We start from the raw sequence: 25335 nt of genomic DNA on the forward strand, positions 1-25335 counted from the left end.
CAGAAATTGACGAAATGATGGCATTAAATATCATGTTGGGGACGAATCGAAAATAAAGATAAAATTTTAGATATGTCTCAGATGTGTAAAACTTTCAACAAATTAAAGGGACATGCATTCTATTAAGAAGTTATTGTCTTGGCAAATCTCCTCGCCTGTATCGTGTTATAATGAGTTGTTTGGTCAATAGAAAATGTGTATATATTAAAGTTTAATGAAGGAACACTTAATTTAGATAAACAGGTGGACAGGTCACAAAATTTTCAAACTTATGCTACATGCAGTTTTGTATTGCATTCACAATTTCTTAAGTATATAATAGCAACACCCGAAATCTTCAGTCTAAAAGAACGGACACAGTGGTCCAGTGATAAAACTGTCTGACTACGAAACTAGGGACCGTGAGTTCGAGCCCCCGCTCCTCCAACTAAAAATTACTAACATTAAGAGTCTCGTTAGACTAGCCACTAGACTGATAATAACTATATTTCTATATTTTTCCCTTTTTTGACAAATTCAATTTCATAGAGACAAAAGTCAGTCTATTTTAGAGATTTTCGCACAGGACTAATGTTGAAATTGATATTGGACATAGGATATAGACTGGCTCAGTTCACTACATTCAATCATAAAAATGTAAAAAGATGTATCATAGTCTAGGAGCTAGTCTAGAGTATCGTGTATGGGTGATTTGCACCTGGCACGCTAAAGAACAAGGGAATCTTCTAGAATAGGAGCTCTGTCTTGCACTATCCTCAAAGTAACATTACTGTCAGCCTTCTGGGGGAGCCGCCCATACGGGTTACCGGTGTCGACTATAAATAAGCTTGCAACAAAAACAAACTTGAGTCCAACAACACCAACTGGACTGCATATTTTTCATATTGGGCGGGACAACTCTTCCAATTCATTATAAAGAGACATTTGGAATTACTTCCTATGTACATAGCAGCAGCAGTAAAATAAACACTTATTCTTATTTTTGAACGAAACTCTCAATTTCGTAGATTCGATGATTATGGTTTCAGTTAAAAAGTTTATGAAAAGTTCTTTTCCTTTTTAGCACTGGGAGTAGAATCTAAATGTTGGAAAATTAACAGAAGTACTTAACTTAATAATGTATACTTATATGAGTAATGTGTATTACAATTTGTGATTTTTTTTTTCGTCATTTCATTTTTTTTATCACAAGATCATGAAATAAAGAGGTAATCTAACAGTGTTGAGTACAGTACTGAATTCAGTTGGACTCGTACACTGCAGTAATAACCCATACTTAGATTCAGCATTCGCCTAGTGTACAAGTCCAGTTGAATTCAGTATTGTTCTTAACACTGTTAAAATACCACTTTATTTAATCCCATAATAAAAAAGAAATGTCAGAAAACCAAGCATTCTAACATTCTTAAATGATGAGTTGAAACTTAACAACAAACATTAGAAGTTGGTATTCTTCTCTGTATGTGTTATGCTTTTAACTCCCAGTGCGAAAAAATGAAAACATCTTTTTATCAAATTTTTAACCGAAACCATGATCATGGGACAGGGAATGTTTTAACTAAGAAACTGAGATTTGTTTAATATTCGTATTTTGGGTTACATTGTATACGCCAATATATAGCTGGTAGGCCAGCTAATTCAGTTATGATGAAATGTTTACAATTTATGTCACCAATAATGATAAAATCTGTTTCAGTTTTATCAATCTTTTGTAAGTAACGTATTGTAACAGTTGTATTTCCGTAACACCCCAAAGTGCAACTTCCGTAACGCCCCAGTGTGCAATTTCCGTAACTCCCCAATGTGCAGACGACAGAAAACAAGAATATGCTTCACAGACAATTGGTTTTCAAAAATACATTATGTGGAAAATTCCCTGTAGGGTCAGGATGGCGGTTTGTCACCCTGAACCTTGGCCTACTGCAAGGTCTAAGCTGTTAGCATTACTGCCAAGGATGGGGCTCTTCTGCTCTATACGCACTGATGAAAACTGAAAATCATCATTTGAATACACGGGTCAGACATCAGTATACGTTAGCAGGATTGTTCCTTTTGTTCACAATTACCAAAAGATGTTCGGGGCGTTGCGATTTGTCGGGACTTATTTTTTTCTTTATGTACATTTTGTCTTTGAAAATGTTCTTGTTTGAAACCGCGAGTTGGATTTTAGAATCAATTCATACAATTCTTTCTCGAGCGACACTATCAACACTGTTGTCGACAAGTTTGAATTCTACTGTCTCTGTGTTCATTTCAATATAAAGACGATATGAACTCAGAGTAGATAGTACAGCATGGTAGTAGAGAAGAAAACATCTGACTTTCAAAACTAGGAATAAAACTGTGGTATTTATCTAAATATTTTAGAAGGAAATTAGAGTTCAAATTATCTTTATATTGAGTGTAGCGGAGTTGACAGTGCAACAGTACGATGGCTCTATCGGGACACCGTAAAACTAGAAAAACATACTAGACACGAACTGTTTTGTTCTGAAATGACATAACCAGATTAATAATTCTTGAAATTATGTTATCTTCCAAGCAGTATTGTTTTCTGTTCCTTGAAAATACAATAAGTTCAGTCGATCAAAATATTCGCTGTACTGTACATGTCTGTATATTGTATAATTCATGCCTGTGGTTCGTCAGTTATTTTTTATGCTATGCGATTTGTTGCTGTCGAAGTATATAAAAGAACGTGACTAGTCAATGACGTTCGTCTATTCTAAGGCGTCAAAGCACTCAGCTGTATCCTAGGTAACACCTTGTGTTACGGCAACACGTTGTGCTTCTTGTCATACAAAATCGTCGAACATGTATTGCTGCGATTTTAATTGAAAAGATTTGTAAGCGACATGTGTTTAGGAGTGAAAGTTGCATGAAGATGAACTGAAGATCAGTGATATATGTTGTGTGATTTTTAAAAGACAACCGAAAGGTTAATTTCTGAGACGTATACTTTGTTTCGGATACATGCACATTCGTTTTCTATTTGGATAATGTAAGAACTTTTTTTAAAAATTTTGTGCGCTATTTTACACACGTTTTATTGCTTAAGAATGTTAAAGTAATTTGAAACATGCTCTTTTGAATGCCGAGTGTTACAACTGTAGTTAATACTATTGCTCAATAATATACAATGTTAACTTGGATGAAAATAACGCCGATTTGCGAAGTATCATGCTACCCGCCATACCATCATGATGCTGTAAAATATCTACCGGTCTATTAGTACGTTACTTGGTATTATTGTTTGTAATGCTCATTCAAAAAGTTAAATATACAATGTGCACGAGTAAACATAGTTTGCTCATTCGACTCTCTTGTTAGTCTAAAGAGTTCTGAAGGGATTTTGTTAAAACTCAAGCGAGTGACGTGTACAAGAGTCGTAACTCATACTTTTTAAATTGTAGGGATAACGCATGTTTTTTCGTGTTATAACATCTGCAGAATCCCGAGGGATTGGTTGGTGCACGAGCCCGTAGGGCGAGGGTACCAACGTATCCCGAGGGATTCTGAAGATGTTATAACACGAAATGAACATGCGTTAACGCTATTCTAGCATAAAACGCGGAAAAAAAAACTAATAAATGAATACATTCTGCCTCAACGTCATTAAATTTCCATGAAATGCGCGGGAATATATAAGTTGTTTTTTTACGTTGACGTCATTTCCATTTGAATTATCCGTTTTGGGGCCGTAATACGTTTACGCTTTGCCATGGAACGCGCATATATAAAAAGGTGTTATAACAGCACGTGAGCGCGAGAATCTCTCTGTTAACACACGTTTTCTCTCTTGTTAAAACACCGCCGAAAAGTGACAAGAACAGCAGTTTTATGCTAGAATATCTCTCTCCCTATGATTCCCTGATATCCTTTTTGAACGGCTCATAATTTCAAAACTGATCATACAATGAAAACGACCACTTAGTGGGAGTGAAGAGTACAATAATATTACTCTAACTTGAAAACGTTTTGAATTGTTTCCCTTTTTCTTTGGTCATCTCAGTTTCTCAGTTTCTCAGCAACTTTACTCCAAAACTATTCAAGGGATAGTTAACAGAATATCTAGGACATATTCAGTCTTAGCTGAGTTTGATAACGAAACTTTATTTGTCATTTATATCTAAATAGCATGTTTAAAACTAAATTTTAAGTTAATAACTATTTTCAAATGACTATTCAGTATTGATGATCAGTCTCAGTTGAAATTTAACCTTGAAGTTTTAGTAAAATTGAAATTAAAATTTAAAACTCAAACTCAGCTGAGACCGAAATATGTCAGTTTGCGAACATGGGACCAGGCCCCGTGTTCACAAAACATTTTTCGGACTAAGCTGAGTTTGAGTTGGAAATTTTAATATCAATTTAATTAAAACTTCAAGGTTAAATTCCAACTGAGACTGACCATCAATACTGAATAGCCACTTGAAAAGAGTTATTAGCTTAAAATTTTGTTTTAAACATGCTATGTTGATATAAATGACAAATAAAGTTTCATTATCAAACTCAGCTGAGACTGAAAATGTTTTGTGAACAAGGGGCTTTGCCCCGTGTTCACAAAACATTTTTCGGTCTCAGCTGAGTTTGAGTTTGAAATTTTAATATCAATTTTACTAAAACTTCAAGGTTAAATTCCAAGTAAGACTAACTATCAGTACTGAATAGTCACTTGAAAATAGTTATTAATGTAAAATTTACTTTTAAACATGCTGTTTAGATATAAATGACAAATACCGTTTCATTATCAAACTCAGCTGAGACTGGGCATAATATCTGAAGAAGGTTTCGTGTGTACGGGCCCTCCGTAAGGATTTTAATTTACTCAACATACAAAACTTTTTTACCTATATAAGAATACAGTTCGGCAACAAATGGAGGTTTTAAATGGGGTCGTAGAAATTTAGCGGTGTGCCGTAACCATGGAAACGGCTACTGAAGCTGATAATCGCGGAAACTAAAAATCTTTCTTTTGTCATATTTCAAAAAGTAATAGTATTAGAAACTTGATTTTTTCAAATTTTTGTTAAGTTATGAATACCTATTGTTTGCAGTGATTATATTCTAAATATCTTATTAAATTTTTTAACTGTCATCAGCACGTGTAATTTTAGTTATTAGCACGTGCATTCAGTTCTGTAGAAACAAGGTGCCTCTTTTAATCAGAAAATATTTTTCTGAACTTAATTACAACTATGGCTGATTTTTGGCTGGAAAATGTTGTATAATACGCATTCAATTAAAATTCTAAAAATTTTGATACGTCAGTTTAACACCATTTCATATATCAATGCAGCGGATTGCATGTCATATACGTTATTCATTCGCTTCCTTTTTCAATACACATGGACAATGAAGTTAGGGAATAACTCTTTGAATCTCGGCTTGGAATATTTAACATATATAATATGAAAAAAATGATTATTAAATTAATTATTGGAAACATGTGAATAAATTATGTTTTTTTTGTGACATTGTTACCTGTCAGTATTGTATAGATACGCTTAACATATAATGCATGCATAAAATTGTTCTCATTTTCGTTGATATTTTTACTATTACTGTTACGAATTCAAGTATTTTAGATTTCATACTTCTATCACTTTAATAATTAATCATATTACCGGACTTCTCTCCATAATTTGGCGGTACAATAATTGGAGTAAACTAGGCCTAGAGTAAAGACTTCCAGTGTGTGTAGAACGGCTCTACCAAGGTGATGCAAATGTACATGTTTATATGGAAACCTGGTGCGCCATGTTATTTGTCAATTGCTAAATATCAGATAACAATGCTAAATGCCAAACACATTATGCAAAATGTTTTGAAAGCGAAATGACATTTATTAAGTACTATTGAAGGCTATGGAAAGCCGGTGTGCCATGCCCATTGCCAAATGCTAAATGACAAACATTTATTGCAAAATGCTATTTGCTATATGCTTAATATCAAATATTGCCTGTGAAATGGTACATTTGTGATTGTCAAACAATAAATGATAATTGTTAATTGCAAGTACGAAACAATAAATGCCAAGTACTTATTCAGATAAAGAGCTGAATATATCGGTGTATAAATGCACCCTGTAAATAGTCATTGGCCTTTGTAACATAACTTTGTCTCTATTAAAAATATTTCTTAACATTTTAGAGTGAAAGGTTTCGATCATGTCATCTCATAACCCTCAGAACATGTTATTGCTTCAAATCGGGCTGATAGAACTTCATATGTTTTAACGTGATTAAAAGTAACAGTCATTAGTGTAAGGGATACAGATTATTAACTCACAAAGTTAAAGCATTTGACGAGTAGTATTTGTCATTTGGCAATATTTATAGGCATTTAGCACAAAGGTTATGGCTTATGGCATTTGATATGTATTGAAGGCTGGTGCGCCATGAATATAGCCAAATGTTAAATGACAATTATTTAATGCAAAATGCCAATAACTTAGTGCTAAGCACCAAATACTTAATGCTAATTGCCAATCACTTAATGCAAAATGCCAAATGCTTTATATAAAATGCAACATACCAAATACGATATGCCTATGGAAGGTCAATGCGCCATGGTAACTGCAAAAATGTTAATGCAAAATGAAAAATGCTATTTGCGAACTGCTTAACTTCAAATATTGTCTTTCGAACGGTAATTGGCAATGATAAATGCTTTTTTGTTAAAACAATAAATGTCAAAATGCTCATTGCTAAGTTTCCATTGAAATAAAGTGCTGAATATATCAGTTATGTAATCATTGCCCTTCGTTACATAACTTTTTTCTCTGTTACATATCTCAGTCTATTATATAATAAACATTTTACAGCAAAATGTTTCGGTTCCATGTCCCTTTAACATCTGCAACGTTATTGCGTTAAATTGGACAGGCAGCACATTTATTTTGTTTTTTTTTTTCCAAATGAGTAGAAGTTACATTCATTAGTAGAAGAGATAAAGATCACAAAGATTGATAATTTGAGAACTACCATATATCATTTGACAAAAAAAATTGATTTTATCTTCTTCTTCTTCTCGTTCGCAACTACATTGTCAGACCAGTAGCCTTGACGAAACGAATGGTTTGCCGCAGATCTCAATGACTCCATACAGTTTCTGGTGCATTGAGGTATCTATCGGCCAAGAAGCAGCTCCCTCGTGGTCATGCCTTTTTACATCTCCTAAGAATATGCTCCGCAATCTGATCTTCCTCACCATATAAACAAGTTGGCGATGGTGCCAGTCTGTATTCCTTGTACATGTGAGCATTGAGCTTGTTGTGCCCCGATCGAAGCCTGACCAACATCACTTGTTCAAGGAGATGAAAAGCATCTTTCTCTATCCTTGGTCTCGTTAGTGTCTTGATGGTGACTTTCTTCTTGTAACTCACAGGTTTTGTTGGTTTTTCTGACTGAGCTTCTAGCTTAGCAAGTTTGTCTGCCTCTTCATTGCCTGCAAGTCCACAATGGATGTAATCCATTGAAGTGCTACTTTGCAGGTTATACTCAGGCTCTGCATTCTCCTGGCTAGTGCGGAGCTTTAATGTTGATCAGAACTTCCATAACAGGCAGTGCATATGTGAGAAAGACGAGCGAGGAGCTTTCTTCTACCGAGTCTTCAACCATTGAGACGGCCTTCATTAGTGCTTCAGTCTCTGCCTTGTAATTGCTGCAATGTTTTCCTGTGGCTGCATGTAGAGTTTTTATGACATTTAGCATTTTGTATACACCATATAGTATTTTGTATGTAGCATTTAGTATTAAGTATGTGACATTAACATTAAGCTATTGACATTTAGCATTAACAACTTCTTATTTAGCATTTGATAGTTAACATAGCGCATCGGTCCCCACTAACTACACAGGGACAATGAGCCCCTGTGTTACGAAAAGAGAAGTTCGCCAACCATGTAAAATGATGTTAGATGATCTGTTTTTGCAATTCTAAATGTAGTTCCATGTTGTTGATGAGATCTTGTATATGAGTCAGATAAAGCTTTGGCTTAGCTGTATTGCTTATTGTATTGAGAAAGGAGCTAGATCACTTTCAGTGTGAATTTCCATGTCTACTTGTATACGAGTTATCGCTGAATGACAAATTTCATGGGAGTATTTTCAGATGGTGATGTTTTTCAGACAGATAATGTTTCTTTAATATATGTAACCTAACATCTCAATATATATATTTTTCATTTTTTGGTGAGAAGACATGTTATACTTAATGGCTATATATGTGTTTTTATATCATTGAAATGCTGTAAAGCACTGAAAATGAGGTCTCAAAATTTAATTGTTTATATGAAACAAATGAAGAATGTAACCTTGTACCATTTCGGTATTTTCACTCAAAGCAAATTGATTCTAATACAGTGTGCATATTGATAAGTACCGGAACAGTCGTACAAAATTGCAATAAAGAATAAATCCTAGCACTGAGACGTCTAGGATTTATTCAAGTTGCTCAATTTGAGTAAGTGGTAGTGCGTGGGGGGGGGGGGGGGGGGGGGGGGGGGGGGGGGGGGGGGGGGGTGGAGGTTAACACTTGGAATTCGTCCTTACACATAGTCCTATACTTACGTTCTGTTTGCTTTTTAAAACGAGATTATGGTATATGCATGTTTTCCAATGTTTAAAATGTAAGTCATCATAGTAAAACGATCATTTGGATTTCATTTTGTTTTTCAATTTGTCAATAAACTATAAATTGTTTTGTATATAAAATAACTAGAAATATGCGACTTATAGAAGCAACGGAACTGAAATGAAAATGTATAAAGATAACATTACAAACTGTCACTATAACATATGTATTTTTTCTTCGTAACCGCATGCAGAGGATGTATATTGCTACTACAAATGTGCATGAAAGAAATACAGACACACTTTTTCAAAAACAAAGTATTTTCCTTTTATTTTTCCATCCGATCTATACACAATAATATATATAGTACTTGATAACATACCGATAGTGATGATAGCTCCTGAAAATGTATTGCATAATACGAGATTTCAACAGAGTAACAATAAAGCTTAAGTGACCCACCCCGAAAATAAGAAATATGCAAAACATTATCATTATTTCGCAAATTTCACCGTTCATTCTTCCTACATGTACATTAGCATCACTTTGGTAGAACCGTCCTACACACACTGGAAGCCTTTACTCTAGACCTAGTTTACTAATGGTTCCGCAGAATTATGGAGAGAAGTCCGGTAATATGATTAATTATTAAAGAATTAGAAGTATCAAATCTAAAATACTTGATTTCATAACAGAAATAGTAAAAATATCAACGAAAAAGGGAACAATTTTATGCTTGCATTATAATATGTTAAGCGTATCTATACAATACTGACAGCTAACAAAAGGCAATGTCACAAAAACAATTTATCCACATGTTTTCCAACCATTAATTAAATAAACTTTATTGTTTTTCATATAATATCTATTAAATATTCCAAGCCGATATTTAACGCATAATTAATTAACTTCATTGTCCATATGTATTGAAAAAGGAAGCGACTTAATAGCCTATATGGCATGCAATCCGCTGCATTAATATATAAAATGATGTTAAACTGACGTATCAAAATTTTTAGAATTTTAATTACATGCGTATTATACAACATTTTCCAGCCAAAAATCAGCAATAGTTGTAATTAAGGCCAGAAAACATTTTCTGATTAAAAGAGGCACCTTATTGGTTTACAACTGAATGCACGTGCTTATTACTAAAATTGCACGTGCTGACGACAATTAAGAAATTAAATAAGATATTTAGAATATAATCACTGCAAACAATAGGTATTCATAACTTAATGAAAATTTGAAAAAAATCAAGTTTCTAATACTACTTCCTTTTGAAAAATGACACAAGAAAGTTTTTTGAGTTTCCGCGATTACCAGCTTCTGTAGTCGTTTCCATGGTTACGGCACACCGCTAGATTTCTACGACCGATCTTAAAAGTCAGTTCTTACTTTACTTAATTGTTTTATCATAGTAAAAAAGTTTTGTATGATGGGTAAATTAAGTATGGCATATATTTTGAAAGATTCCTCGTATATAATCATGTGACGGTATGTCTCCTCGGAAAAGTTTAGATCACCACAACATAAGTGCGTTTTTGGTGTCTGAAGTGAAGAATTTACAGGGTTTTTTTGCGAAGCTAAAACATAATTATTTCAATGCATGCTTGCTCCGGTGCAGATTTTTTTTTTGTATAAAGCTACTGTACCAGTAAGGTGAAGTAACACCGTGTTGGAGTTTGGACATATAGATGACGGTCCGTCATCTCCTAAACATCGAGATGGAGATTGCGTTATTATAACGAACGGGTACTCCCTATACCGAGATTTTTTGAAGAAGTAATGTAAATGTTTCTATCTAGCCTACAGGCATTTGAATATTTTTATTTCGTGGATCAAGTTTTTTTTTCTGATACAACTCTACTAGCCTTACTCATTCTGGCTTATAAAAGTTATCACACTGTCCCGAAACGTCCTATTATTTGGACAACAACTCTACACCCTACTCATCAGATTTTGCATTTTTTTGTATTTTTATACTTTTGATCAAAGAAGTATAAAATAGGGCCTACATTTTTATAGCTCTTTGTTTTGATTAAAGAACCCACACCTCTGATTCAGAGGAAGGGCAGTGCAATGTGCACGATAATTTGTTCTTTTTGAATTATTCCCCTTTTGAAATTTCGAGTTATAAACTAGAAATTAATTTATTTCGAGATATGAAATTTCAAATTTCAAATGAATAACATACACATGGCGTAAATGCTCTACCATACTTCATACGGATTCAGAGGGCAATGAGTCACATGTTGATCACGTGATTGTTTAAAATGGTTGTCGGCTTCCTTGTTTTCAAGTCAAGAAAAATTTCACGGCAAACATTGGTTTTCCATTCGAGACAGTTGTTTATACGACCTACTTTACATACGTTATTGTCGTGAAAGAAGGTGTGTTCTTTTGTAAACGTTTTCGGACGACATTATATTCGGTTATTAAAAGCATAGAACTAAACATTTATACAAAGCATGTTGACAATAAGGCATTAAAAATGGTACAGTTGTGCAGCAGAGCTAGAACCAATAAAAAGATACTTCAGTAACCTGTTTCAATTATGTCAAACTTTCTAAGACCTGTAGAATAAAGTACTATAAGTACTCTTTCTTCCCAGCCACCATAGTACTTTGGAATGCCCTTCCAGTACAACTTGTGCAAGCCACCACCCTGAATCAGTTTAAACAGGGTGTGACCAAACTTGTACACAATGCTTAACATGTGGACCTGTTTTTAAACTGCTTTTATCTGTAAATCCTTCTTGTTTTTAACACTATCAACTGTATTTATACTGCAATACACACCGTGTTTTACTTTTATCCTTCTATCCAATCTACTTTTAACTTCTTGTACAGGCGCGCAGCTGCACATAATACTCGCAGAGAGGAGCGCTGCAGTATAAATAGATAGATAGATAAGTAACCTTATTATGCCCCGATCCACATGTGGTGGTGGGGTGGGGGTGCATATAGGGTTAATTGCTGCTGTTGGTCGTGTGTCCAACTCCTCCCACACTATTAGTCTGATTAGCTTCAAACTTTAACAGATGAACAAGCTTGATGTGCAGATGACCATAAAGGGAGGATTTTTTCTGTGACTATTTTTACCACAGTTATGACCCTTTGATAGTTTTGCTATATAGAATATAGAGCAAAATCTTAATTGTTTGATCAACTCCTTAACCACTATTGAAAGGATATGCTTGAAAGTTTCACAGATGAAGGACCTTCATGTGAAGATGACCATAAATAATGGAATTATTCTGTGGCATTTTTTTGTAGAAATATGGCCCTTTCTTAATTTCACAAAATAGGCCATATTGAAGAAATTTATTATTATATTATTATACCAGATTTGTTGAGCGCCCTTTTCATATGGAATATACGTTCAAAGGCGCTTTACAATTAAACATGTTACATCGCAGATATGTAGAAAAATAACAAAACATGACATATGCAATCACAAAACTGAAACTGAACAATTTGATTAAACGCCTTTTTTATAAATGATATATTCAATGGCGTTGTACATAATAATAAATAATAATAGTTATTACAACAATATCATAAATGAACAATGATAATATTTACAGCCTTATTGTAACAAACAGCCATAACCGCACCCCCAACCTTGAGGTCGTTTTACCCCTGTTGCCAATACCAGTGCTTTAAACATCTGGTACGCCCAGACGGGCTGCATATAGTGGTTCAACCTCCCGGTAAATGGTGCCATCATGTACTGTATTAGATAGAAATACCACAAATTTGGTGTTTTCAGCTTCTCATACACTTTTTGAAGGAATGGATTCAAAGTTGCTCAGATGCACAACCTTATCTGAATACAATTTGCTTCAAACTTTTAGTCGAACATCCTTCATGTGAAGATGGTCTTTACTAAAACTTTGCTATTTAGAGGATTGCATCTGTTTCCAGGGGACACAATTCTAGTATATTATAAATTCTTTTCAGCCAAGTTGTATAATGATTATGATGTAATATAGTAAAATGGTAATAGATTATCATCGCTGATGGATCTTAAAGGAGTAGTAATAATTCTAAAGGAAGGTAAATTTTTAAAGGGTTTTAATAAAATGGACAGTTTGAATTTAGCCAAGACTAAGTTTGTTATTCAGCTGTATTGTCTCAGAGACTCTGGAGTAATGGCCCTTGTCTGCTCTCTAACTTGAGTAGTTTTTATCCAATGTTCACCATTTTTAGTCACAATGTTTAGGGCATAATATCTCAGACTGTACCTCAAGCAGTTCTTATCCTGTGTTCACCAAACCTAGCCAGACTGTTTAGGCCTAAAAAAAAATTGTTTGTTTCTGGTAACATGCTAAAAAAAATTAGGGTAGGTAGGTTGGAATTTTTTTTTTTTTTGAATTTTTTTTTTATTAAGGGAGACTTTTCGGAAATTATTTTTGTTTAAAAAAATGAATACATATAAGGGGGTTATGCCTTTAGAGCATCAGTAAGTTAATTTCTAACATCACTGGCCATGTTTAAAGCATAAAAAGTGCAGTTTTGCAACTTTTTGTTAAAAAGTTGAAAAAAATATTCTCCAAGGCAAAACATTTAAGCTCGGGCCAAAGATTTAGGGTAGGTTGGGATACCGGAAACAAACAATTTTTTTTTACGCCTTATGGGAAATGTGACATTTGGCTTGGCAAAGTTGGATAACTAGATGGAAAGTCTTTATTAATCTGGAGCTCTGGATCCAGTTGTTCGAAACTGTAATGGGTGATTAAGCTAACAGTCGATTAACTTTTAGGGTCATATTTCAACATTTTAGAAGACTTAGAAAAACAAAGTTATTAATTAAAAATTATGAGCACTTAAATGACTTTACAGTAAAATCAAAACATCATACTAGTATTTCCCACAAAGACTTGTTAATATTTTGAATAAAAAGTTAACCGGCGGTTAGTTAAACAGCCTGTTAAAGTCAAGGGCCTAACTACCATTACGCACAATACGCACATGCGTATAATTTTTTGTCAAAGTACCCTAAAAAGCAGCCAGACTGCACCAAATGAAGTAAATATTTTTCAAAAATTTTCTGGCAGAGGTCCCCCATAGCCCCACCGGCAGGAAGGGAACACCCCTTCCCACACCCACACCCTTTTCTGTGCGTATAATTCATATTGCTCTGGGTAAGCTCTTGAAAGTTTCAAACAACTGGGCCATGGTCTTTGAATTAGTCCAAAATGAGAAAGTTGACAACCAGTCTGCTTAATATAAGAAGAGTATTTTGACCTTTAGCCTGCTGGCGGCAAGATATTCTGCCTTTGCGACCAGTGCAGACCAAGATCAGCCTGCACATCTGTGCAGGCTGATCATGGTCTGCACTGTTCGCTATTCTGTCTGTAAATTTTCATTGAACACCCCTTTGAATGATAAGTGGTACTGCTCAAACTGAAGGATGAGCCAGTCCATTTTGGAAATTTAGCAACAGTCAACAATGACTCAACATTGATTTGCTGTGACAGGCACATATGACAGCTTGCTACTCTAGTTTGGACTTTGAAATATTACCTAACAACTACATCTGAACATTGTGTATACAAATCCTCTTACAGTTTCTGTTCAGTTCAAATGAAACCTGTTATAGATCGTCAACATGAAATGGATATGTGCATAGGGACTTCCTTGTAAGATTATTTTTGCTAGTGTTATGATCCTGACTATAATACTACAAGTACAGTTTCTTTTCAATTCAAATGAAAATTGATAAACATCATTAATATTAAGTAGATGATGCATATTTTCAGTTTCATGTCTGATTTTCTTTATTATGCCCCTTTCATATTCTTTGCAAGATGATTTTATCAAGCATTTTCAGGGACATGTGTCATACAATGTTGACATCATTCTTGTTAGTTAGAGTTAGGTCCAGGTTTTTGGGAAAAAAGAGTTTGAATCATAGAAAGAGTTGTTTTACATGAAAATTAAACAGCGTAAATATAAAACGTATATATGAGTATACAAAAGCATCATCAATTTGCTCACATTTATTGAATTCCAGAAAGGGAATGCATGAAGGGGCCATACTTCTGGACAGTCCAACGCCTTTAAACACTCACCATTTTTAAAGAACTTTACATGTACGTCTTTGTTTTGATGCAATTGCAATAATGTCCCAGTGCCATAACTAGGTTAAACATTGATTTGAACAATATTGTTTACTTTTATTTCTTTACAAATGGCATTCTTTTATAAAGGGGGACAACTTTTGAGAATATTTCAAGTATCCAATGGTACAGGACAGTAAGGTAAAACATGTGTTAGACAGGTAGATTGTTGGTAAAAATGTTGTTCCTTTACCAAACATTTCTGTGATTTGGTTATATACTGCTAAACCTTAAGTTTCTGCATGTAAACTGGTCTCTTAGCAACCACTAATTGGAGTGGATCCTTGTTTACTGTGATGATCTGATATGCAGTGCTCAGGTTCCATAACTCTATTTGCCATTTACAAAGTCATGACCTTTTTTTGACTTTGCAATTTTTGGTTAAGTTTTTGTATACATGTGATTTTGTTTCTCATATAGCATCATTACAGGGAGAAGTTCTATGACTCTTGCTTATGTTTAAGCAATGTTGTTGCCTTTTTTTGTACATGTTTGAATCACTGTGTACATTCATCTATTTTTTTGTTGTCCACTGACAGCTGTTGTTACATCTTGCACTGAAAATAAATTCTATTTTTGTACTGAAAACTGATTCTATTTTTACACACAACTTGTGTATTGGTTTTATTCATAGTAAAAACTACTGTTAGGGTAAAATCATTTATTACAGTTCAGTCAGGTGTACAATTTGTAAAAGCTGTTGCAGTACTAGTGTTTTATTTATAAACATATTTAAACTTGAAAACAGTGTTAGTGGATAAAGATATACATTTGCATCTTTTAGCTGAAAATTAGCAGTCCAAAAAGTGTGAAACATTGTATAAATCTGACATTTGGATATAATTTCAATTTGCAAGCATGGAATCTATACAGCTTGTAGATTTATTTCAGGTTTGTTCATTTTACATCTGAACAAAATAGAAGAGCTAGAATAGATGTCATTTAGGTAGAGAGTAAAAGAATTAAAACAACTTAAAAGTTGTCAGTCAAACTTTAGCAACATTTATCTCATTTTTCAGTTTTATATATTCTTAGACTATTAGATATTTATAAGAAGGAACAAAAAGACCCATTATAAAGAATGAGATCCATAATAGAAATTTATGTGTTTTTATTCGGGGACATATTAAAATCGAACTCTCCGTTCGTGTGTGTTTCCGTACATGTGTCCATGTAAATTCTTGTCCAGGCTGTATCTCTACCATCCATAAAGAGATTTGGAAATAACTTGGCATAAATATTCGCCATAATGAGACGACGTTTCATGCACAAGACCCAGACCACTAGCTCCAAGGTCAAGGTCACACTTAGAGGTCAAAGGTTAACAGGTAACAACTTTGCTTTCGTGTCTGGTCCATAACTCTGCAATCCATGAAGGGATTTGAAATAACTTGGCATAAATGTTTACCATAATGAGACAATTTGACATGCGCAAGACCCAGACTCCTGGCTCCAAGGTCAAAGTCACACTTAGAAATCAAAGGTTAACAGGCTCTGTTTCGTGTCCGGTTCATAACTCTCAGTGCCATTCATCAAGGGATTTTGAAATTACTTGATATAAATGTTCCCCATAATGAGATGATGTGTCATGCACAAGACCCAGACCCCTAGCTTCAAGGTCAAGGTCACACTTAGAAGTCAACGGTTAACATAGTCTGTTTCTTGTCCAGTCCAGAACTCTGCCATCGATGAAGGGATTTTAAAATAATTTGACACAAATGTTAACAATATTGAGAAGGTGTGTTGCGGTCATGACCCGGGTCTCTCAGGTCAACGTCAAGGTCACAAAATGATACCTAAACTATTCTGGCATATTTTGCGCAGACAACTGTCTGTAGCATTCTTGGGCACACTTCAGGGGCATTTGTCACTGATAGTGACAGCTCTTGTTTTACAACTACTATCCATAATTATTCAAAGTATTAAAAGAGTAGAGTATTTCTTTTGATTTCAGTAATTTCTAGTTTTACATTTGCATTTATAGGTATTTAGGTATGCCAACAATATGAACCAAACAACTAGTTTTAACTATTTAGCTTTCAAATTCATTCCTTTCCAATCTATCTAAGTTGCGCAAGAAAGATATACAAAGGGAGGTAAAAATAACCTTACATGCTTGCATTTCAAATGAACTTTTGCTAAATTTCTAGTGCAAGTCTTTGACAATTATTATGATAATGCAGAAGATTTTATATTCATATAATTCCTTAAGTGTTTATTAAATTTAAATACTAATGTTAGAATAACAATATCTTGGTTGGGCAATCTGGACAAGAAAATCAGTGAAAGTGGAACATGTATTAAGTACTCAGTGAACATTTATAAATAGGTCTAAATGATCAGTTGTTGAAGGTTACTTGACCAAATTCTAATAAACCACCTTTGACCCTTAGCCTGCTGGCGGCAAGTGAATCTGCCTTTGCGGCTACTGCAGACCAAGATCAGCCTGCACTGATGTGCAGGCTGAACTTGGTCTGCACTGTTCACTATTCAGTCAGTAAATTTTCAGTGATAATAAATGGTACTGCCCAAATTGAATGAAAGACCTGTCCATTTTAGAAATTTAGCAGGGTAAAGGTTTTTTTTAAACCAACTTTTTCATCATCACCAAACAACAATAAAAGAAACACTTAGAAAATAACAACATCTGTATCAGCATTACTTTTGAATTATGTAATGCGGTTGAAACTCGATATCTCGAACTTGCTTATCTTAAAATTCCGGCTATCTCGAAGACATTTTCCAGTCCCGTCCAAAAACAGGTGCACAAAATATCATTTTAAGTCAAATTTCAGTTATCTCGAAGTAAAACGCTAGATCCCTCGGAATTCAAGGTACCAAGTTTCAGCTGTATATAGTATCGGTGTAATGTCTTACAGATTCTGAACGTACTATTGTATATTTCAGTTGGTTATGAAGAATGTATTCTGTACATGTTGATGCCCAAAAAAGAAGGAACAAGGAGCTAGGAAGATTCATGGCGCAACAGGAAGATACCAAGTATAAAAGCAAGTTCCAGCTGACACGCTACAAGAAGGCTTTTATTAAAAAGGTTGTGATAGCTTTTGTCGGAACTGTAATATTGTGGAAGTTATGGCAGTATGTTAGTAGCACAGAAGTTGCTGCAGAAGTTCCGCCGCAGCAAAAAGTAGCGAGAGTTAGTAAATGGGTGTATGACGATCATCGGCAGGGATTAACGGAGACGGGACTAAAACAGTTATTGACGGCTATTAGTAATGGGGAGAAAATTGATAGTGGCCGATCTATACATGATCAGGAGCAAGAAACAATTAAAAAATTAGAGAAATTTCCTTTGAAAAAAGTGGATAAGCCCTATCAAAGTACTGGAAGTTTGACGTTTAAAGGTGGTAAATTTTATCTCGATGGGAAAGCATTCCGTATATTAAGTGGTGCCATGCATTATTTTAGAGTGATGCCAGAATACTGGCAGGACCGTATGCGGAAAATGAAAGCATGTGGCTTAAATACCTTGGAAACGTAAGTTATTTTTAAGTATTTTAGATTTATACAAAAATGATATTGCTAAAATGGATATTACCATAGGTATTGCTGTTTTATGAAGCCTGTAAGACCTGCAATCAAAGAGCTTTGTTTTTTGGATATAACAACATTTTTATGCCCCCCTTCGAAGAAGGAGGGGTATATTGTTTTGCAGATGTCGGTTGGTCGGTCGGTCTGTATGTAGACCAATCCGTTTCCGGATGATAACTCAAGAATGCTTGGGCCTAGGATCATGAATGTTGATAGGAAGGTTGGTCATCACCTGCAGATGACCCGTATTGATTTTGAGATCTGTATGTCAAAGGTCAAGGTCACAGTGACCCTGAACAGTTAAACGGTTTCCGGATGATAAGTCAAGAATGCTTGGGCCTAGGATCATAAAAGTTGATATGGAGGTTGGTCATGACCAGCAGATGACCCCTATTGATTTTGAGGTCAGTATGTCAAAGATCAAGGTCACAGTGACCCGGAACAGTTAAACGGTTTCCGGATGATAACTCAAGAACGCTTGGGCCTAGGATCAGGAAAATTGATAGGGAGATTGATCATGACCAGCAGATGACCCCTATTGATTTTGAGGTCATTAGGTCAAAGTTCAAGGTCACATTGGCCAGGACTAGTTAAATGGTTTCTGGAAGATAACTTGAGAACGCTTGGGCCAAGGTTCATGAAAGATGATAGAGAGGTTCATCATGACCAGCAGATGACCCCTATTGATTTTGAGGTCTGTAGGTCAAAGGTCAAGGTTACAGTGACCTGGAACATTTAAACCGTTTCCAGACAATAACTTGAGAACGCTTGGGCCTAGGATCATGAAACTTGATAGGGAGGTTGGTCATGACCTGTAGATGACCCCTATAGATTTTGAGGTCAGTAGGCTAAAGGTCAAGGTCACATTGACCCGGAACAGTTAAACCCTCTCCAGATGATACCTTGAGAACGCTTAGGCCTAGGATCACTAAACTTAATAGGGAGGTTGATCATGACTAGCAGATGACCTCTGTTGATTTTGAGGTCAATAGGTCAAAGGAAAATGTCACATTAAACCAGAACAGTAGAACTTTTGTTTACAGTGAGCAAATAATTTCTCTTCCTTGTGCAATTACTGAATGCATCAAGAGGGGGCATTTTGTGTTCGACGAGCTCTTGTTAAGTGTTACATTTAAGTATTTGCAGCTAGTTTAAGTGACCAGTATTCACTGACTCTATACCATTACCAACTATTGTCTCTAATATCAGCATAATTTTAAGACTGAAATAGGTTTTCATTGGAACTCAAATCTGATTATAAATGATTTAACAAATTATATACCTTTTATAGATTAATACTCGGGGTCCAAGTCAAGTTAAGATCTTGTTTTTATTGCAGGTATGTGTCATGGAATTTGCATGAAGATACTCCTGGTAATTTTAACTTTGATGGAATCTTAAATATTAGGTAAGATATCTTATAAACTTGTGAAATTAATTTGAGAACAGGATTGGCATACCATATCATATAATACTGACGGACATTGCGTCGCAACAAAAAGTAGCGATTGTCTTACAAAATCAGCATTCTGTCTTACTTTCAGGCTAATGATTCTTATATTTCATTTTGGCCATAACATAGGCTTGCTTAAGTTTCTAATTCTAATTCTAATTAACAACAGAACTGTGTGTTTTCATTTATTGACATTGAATCTTGTAAAGAATGTTCAAGAAAAGTATACCGTTGCCTGTTGCCAGATGCTGTTGTCAAAGAAGACAGTTTCTGTTGAAATTGCTGGAGAACTTTGACAAAAGAAGAGAGAAAAAACTATGATGTAAATTGACTTCAGCTACATACTTGTTTTTTGCCTGTTGATGCATTTTTCAAAAAGAAGTGTATGTTGCTCTTCTGGTTTGTTTAACCCTTACCATGCTAAATTTCTATAATGGACTGGTCCATCTTCCAATTTGGGCAGTACCATTTTTCATTTGAAGGGGTGTTTACTAAAAATTTACTGACTGAATAGCGAACAGTGCAGACCATGATCAGACTGCACGGATGTGCAGGCTGATCTTGGTCTGCACTGGTCGCAAAGGCAGAATCACTTGCCGCCAGCAAGCTAAGACTTAATTGTTGTTGCTCCCATATTTTCAGGAAGTATATAGAGCTTGCACACGAAGAAGGTCTGTATGTAATCCTACGACCTGGACCTTATATCTGCTCAGAATGGGACTTTGGTGGTTTGCCAGCGTAAGTACAAAATGTAATAAATTGTTGCATAATATTTTAACCGAGGATGGAGACAACTCTTGAATTGAAAAAAAGAGATTGGTAAAATTATATTAGCAAAAAACACTAATTTTATTGAAAAGCTGCAATTTTTCAGCTTAATTCAGTTCCCCAGTAGATCTACTTTGATAATATGAAATGGTTTTTACAGGATTTCTTGCATGTACTCGAGTGATAATGCACAAATAACTTTAATTATTTTTAGCTCTAGCTATTCTACTCACCCTGGCGTCGGCGTCGGCGTCACACCTTGGTTAAGTTTTTGCATGCAAGTACATACAGCCATCAATTAAAGGCATATAGCTTTGAAACTTATTTTTTCTTTTTCTAGGTCAATTACCAACCTCTCTGGGTCAAGTCCCATAACTCTGACATGTATTTTGAGCAAATTATGCCCCCTTTTGGACTTAGAAAATTTTGGTTAAAGTTTTACATGCAAGTTACTATCTCCAAAACTAATGCAGATATTGATTTGAAACTTCACATGTGTCTTCGGGGTTATAAAACTAGTTGATAGCAGCAAGTCCCATAACTCTGACTTTCATTTTGGCCAAATTATGCCCCCTTTTGGACTTAGAAAATTCTGGTTAAAGTTTTGCGTGCAAGTACATACAGCTATTTCTAAAAGGCATATAGATTTGAAACTTATTTTTTCTTTTTCTAGATCAATTACCAACCTCACTGGGTCAAGACCCATAACTCTGACATGTATTTTGAGCAAATTATGCCCCCTTTTAGACTTACAAAATTTTGGTTAAAGTTTTACATGCAAGTTACTATCTCCAAAACTAATGCAGATATTGATTTGAAACTTCACATGTGTCTTCAGGGTTATAAAACTAGTTGATAGCAGCAAGTGCCATAACTCTGACCTTCATTTTGGCCAAATTATGCCCCCTTTTGGACTTAGAAAATTCTGGTTAAAGTTTTGCGTGCAAGTACATACAGCTATTAGTAAAAGGCATATAGATTTGAAACTTATTTTTTCTTTTTCTAAATCAGTTACTTACCTCACTGAATCAAGTCCCATAACTCTGGCATGTATTTTGGGCAAATTATGCCCCCATTTGGACTTTGAAAATTCTGGTTAAAGTTTTACATGCAAGTTTCTATCTCCAAAACTAATGCAGATATTGAATTGAAACTTCACATGACTGTGCCTTTGGGGTTATAAAACTAGTTGATAGCAGCAAGTCCCATAACTGATATGCATTTTGGTAAAATTATTCCCCCTTTTGAACTTAAAACTCTTTTGATATTTAACCTTTCTGGGTAATATTTTCCTGCTTCTGGGACAATATTTCGAATAGTCGAGCTTGGCTGTCTTACGGACAGCTCTTGTTAAAATTTACTTTTTGTGGATAGGCCTTGTTTTTTAACAACACAATGTTTTAATATATAATTTCAATTAACTTTTAATTTGTGAAAGTTTGAGCCTCAGGGCTGAATACCAATATTGTATTAACTTGTTACTCAATGTTTTTGCCTAGATATGCATCATTATTAGATATAATTGCATTCTTCCGAAGCATTAATCTAACTGAAAGAAAATTAAAAATTGTATCCAAGTCATGTCAAGTCAGCTCTGCTGACAAGTAATTTTTATATATGCAAATTGCAAGTATAAAAGAAAAAAAAATGCTGTGATGAACTATGTAGGAATAATGTCATTAGAAACATATCTACAAAATTGCTCAAGTTCAGGACTGTGGTCAGTAAAAGTACAGAGATACATAGAGGTTAAAAATGAAGTAGTACACTTTGTCTTTTGACTTGACTGACATAGACAGCACAAAAGAATTGAATGAATCATGCAAATCTGGATTTGTCCTCAATCTCCAATGATCTTTGTTCCTTCACAGCTTGATACCATATATATGACAAATGGATTTCATTATTCTTCAGTTAATGATTGTTAATTATATAATGACCTTGTATACTTCAGATGAATAAAATACTTAACGCATATTCCAGTTTTGCCATGTAACTATGACAACATCGGAATAAATGTTATGTGAAGACAAAGAAATAGCAAGTATTAGATTTAAATTTAAATAATAATAATAATTGAGGGGTGAATGCAAAAGAGGCATAAGTGCATGTAAACAAAGAGGCATTTAGACTTCTTTCACAGTCATCAACAAGTATGATCAACATTGAAATCTACAATTTCATTGTGGATTGTATGACAGCATTTCTTTTGAAGCTGGGGGCATTTTGAAATGTTATGTTGCACATGTAGCAGATGCAGGTAAAACAGTCGACTGAAATGCCATTTTAGTTTGATATATAGAATATTCTTTACATTTGAATTTAGAATAATATCATTTATGTTTTGTTTTATAGGTGGTTGTTGAAAGATCCAAATATGAAAGTGCGCAGTAATTATCGGCCATACCAAGAAGCTGTGGAGAGATTTTTCGGCAAACTTATACCTATGGTATCCGATTTACAGGTAGGTATTCATACTTCACCCAATCATATTAATTTAGTGTTTTCTTTAGGAGTTTTAAATGACATGTCTCCCAGAATATGAAATACCACACAAAATTTTCTGTACAGATATTGACCCATCGGTGTGTCGTCCCAGGGGCAATAGTTTAGACAGTTGGCCAGCAGGCTATTCAATAAGGGTATAAAAAACTGTTTAAGTGCTTAAAGTAGAGAGACTTGTTGTTAATTATTATTTTTCCCTGAAGAAGACATGTAGCTGAAACATTGGAATATAAGTAAATTATAAATTGACTGCATGTTTGTTTTTTATCCTCTACATTAACCCTTAGCATCCTGGACACAATTCGTTCTGCCTTTGCGACCAGTGCAGATTATGATCAGCCTGCACATCCATGCTATTCAGCCAGTATCCTTTTAGTAAGTACTCCTTTTAACAGTCAATGGAACTGTCCAAATTGAAAGGTGGACAAGTTCATTATATAAATTTAGCAGGTTCTGGACACAGAATAAATTGATTCTACTACTTTACAGCATTCAGATGGTGGTCCTATTATTGCAGTGGCTGTTGAGAATGAGTATGGATCATACAGCTCTGAAACTGAACATTTATTGTTCCTGAAAAAGGTATGTTTTATACCTCAGTTTTACCTGTATTGAATTCTAAAAACTTTGACCATTTATTCAATAAATGTTAGGTAATGACTTGCTGCAGAAGATACAAGTGTTATAAGTATATTTCATAAATAGCATGAAGTTGGTGGTTTGTTTTGGTGAGAAAAAAATGAGTAAAATTATAAACATAAAAATGTTAATATTCAACCTTGATTTCCTGGTATTTTTTTTAAAAGTATAAAAGTTTGTATCAAAACACATACAAAGAGTATGAAGGACAGTTTTGTAACTCCTTGACCAACAATGAAATGATATATCTTTTTACCCTAACCCCTTACAAACTCTTTCTTATTACCCCCCCCCCCCCCCCCCCCCCCCCACTTAGCTCAAAAGAGTGTGCAGACCTATCGATTGCAGGGTAGTAAGTTTGATCTCTGGGCAGGGTGTGTGTTCTCCATGACAGTTTAATAAAAGACATTGTGTCTGAAATCATTCCTCCTCCACCTCTGATTCATGTGAGGAAGTTGGCAGTTTCTTATAGAGAACAGGTTTGTACTGCTACAGAATCCAGGAACACTGGTTAGGTTGACTTCCTGCCCTTACATAACTGAAATACTGTTGAAAAACAGTGTGTTAAACACTTAACAAACAAACTCTTTCTTATCTGGAAGACTTTTACTTTTGTAAGTAACATTTATATACAGCATGATTTGTAATTACAGTTGTTGATTAAAAATGGAATAAAGGAACTGCTGTTTGTTGCTGATGGTATTGTTGGCAAGGAGCAGACTGGCTTCAACGTCGCTCCATTCTATGATGGTAAAATCTTTAATGTTTCATTCTTCCTTCAATATGATTGAACAGTAAAAAGACTTGAAAAAGTTCTTGAATACTTGTGGCATGGTTGTGAGATTCAATCTGAAAATGATTCAGCACCCTTTTACTTGCTATATAATATTGATATTGCTAAATGACAATGACGTCAGAATGCAACAATGTTTGTTTACCCCTGGTCTGTTAACCAGGTTTTCATTGAAAACCTGAGTTATTAGATTGGGGTAGATGTCGGTTGGGCGGGCGGGCGGAGGCGGCGTCAAACTGGTGTTTCCGGTCAATAACTTTTGTTTCGGTAAAGATATTTGAATAAAACTTGGTGTGTATGTAGCTTATTTCAAGACAAAGGCTGGGATTGATTTTGGGGTTTCTGGGGTTAAGGTCAAGGTCACTGTTACTTAAAATAGAAAAAGGGTTTCCGGTCAATAACTTTTGTTTCGGTAAAGATATTTGAATAAAACTTGGTATGTATGTTAGGGGTGACTATTGAGGCCAATTTTGACTATTGCAATACTATTGATATTGCTTAAAAACTATTGCGATACTATTCTATTGCAGGTTACTATTGCGATACTATTGCAATAGTTATCGGCCATCATATTTTATACAGTAAAGCTACCAACTGGCATTGTTACACAGCGTAAGAGACGGCACTGTTTATAATTGCTGTTAACACACATTGAGATGTTTGTATAAATGAAATGGACAGAAATAATTCTAACATTAAATATTTCTTGCCTTCCTTGGCTTTGGAACAATAAGTAAAACAATAAACCTATGCAAGGTATACTCAAACGAATCGGCCATTTTGTTGCGAGTGTCAACATGTTTAATAACCCAAAACATCGAAAAAGACGAAAATTAACGGATCGGTTTAAGGTGTACCAGCACTAAATGAAGGGCCCTAGCGAACAGTTTGCTGTATAATACAAGTATCCTTCTTTCTCCA

General features: G+C 34.8%; 1 protein-coding gene across 4 annotated transcripts in view; it reads left to right on the forward strand.

Annotated features, from left to right (window-relative positions):
• The first annotated feature begins 2823 nt into the window (after positions 1–2823).
• LOC123560794 (beta-galactosidase-1-like protein 2) overlaps positions 2824–25335 on the forward strand; it is a 61063-nt gene continuing 38551 nt past the window's right edge. Inside the window, exons 1-7 of one of the 4 annotated variants that reach the window (XM_053552873.1) lie at positions 2824–3001; positions 17612–18202; positions 19596–19664; positions 20352–20447; positions 22833–22941; positions 23472–23564; positions 24275–24371. In XM_053552873.1, coding sequence (XP_053408848.1) covers positions 17625–18202; positions 19596–19664; positions 20352–20447; positions 22833–22941; positions 23472–23564; positions 24275–24371 — 1042 coding nt within the window. In that variant the 5' untranslated portion in view covers positions 2824–3001; positions 17612–17624. Of the gene's footprint in view, positions 3002–10839; positions 10971–15376; positions 15596–17611; positions 18203–19595; positions 19665–20351; positions 20448–22832; positions 22942–23471; positions 23565–24274; positions 24372–25335 lie in introns of those variants that run through there. The other 3 variants (XM_053552875.1, XM_053552874.1, XM_053552872.1) reach the window with 3 other exon arrangements.

The sequence above is a fragment of the Mercenaria mercenaria genome, chromosome 10 (assembly GCF_021730395.1).
Source record: "Mercenaria mercenaria strain notata chromosome 10, MADL_Memer_1, whole genome shotgun sequence".
NCBI classification, from domain to species: Eukaryota; Metazoa; Mollusca; class Bivalvia; order Venerida; family Veneridae; genus Mercenaria; species Mercenaria mercenaria.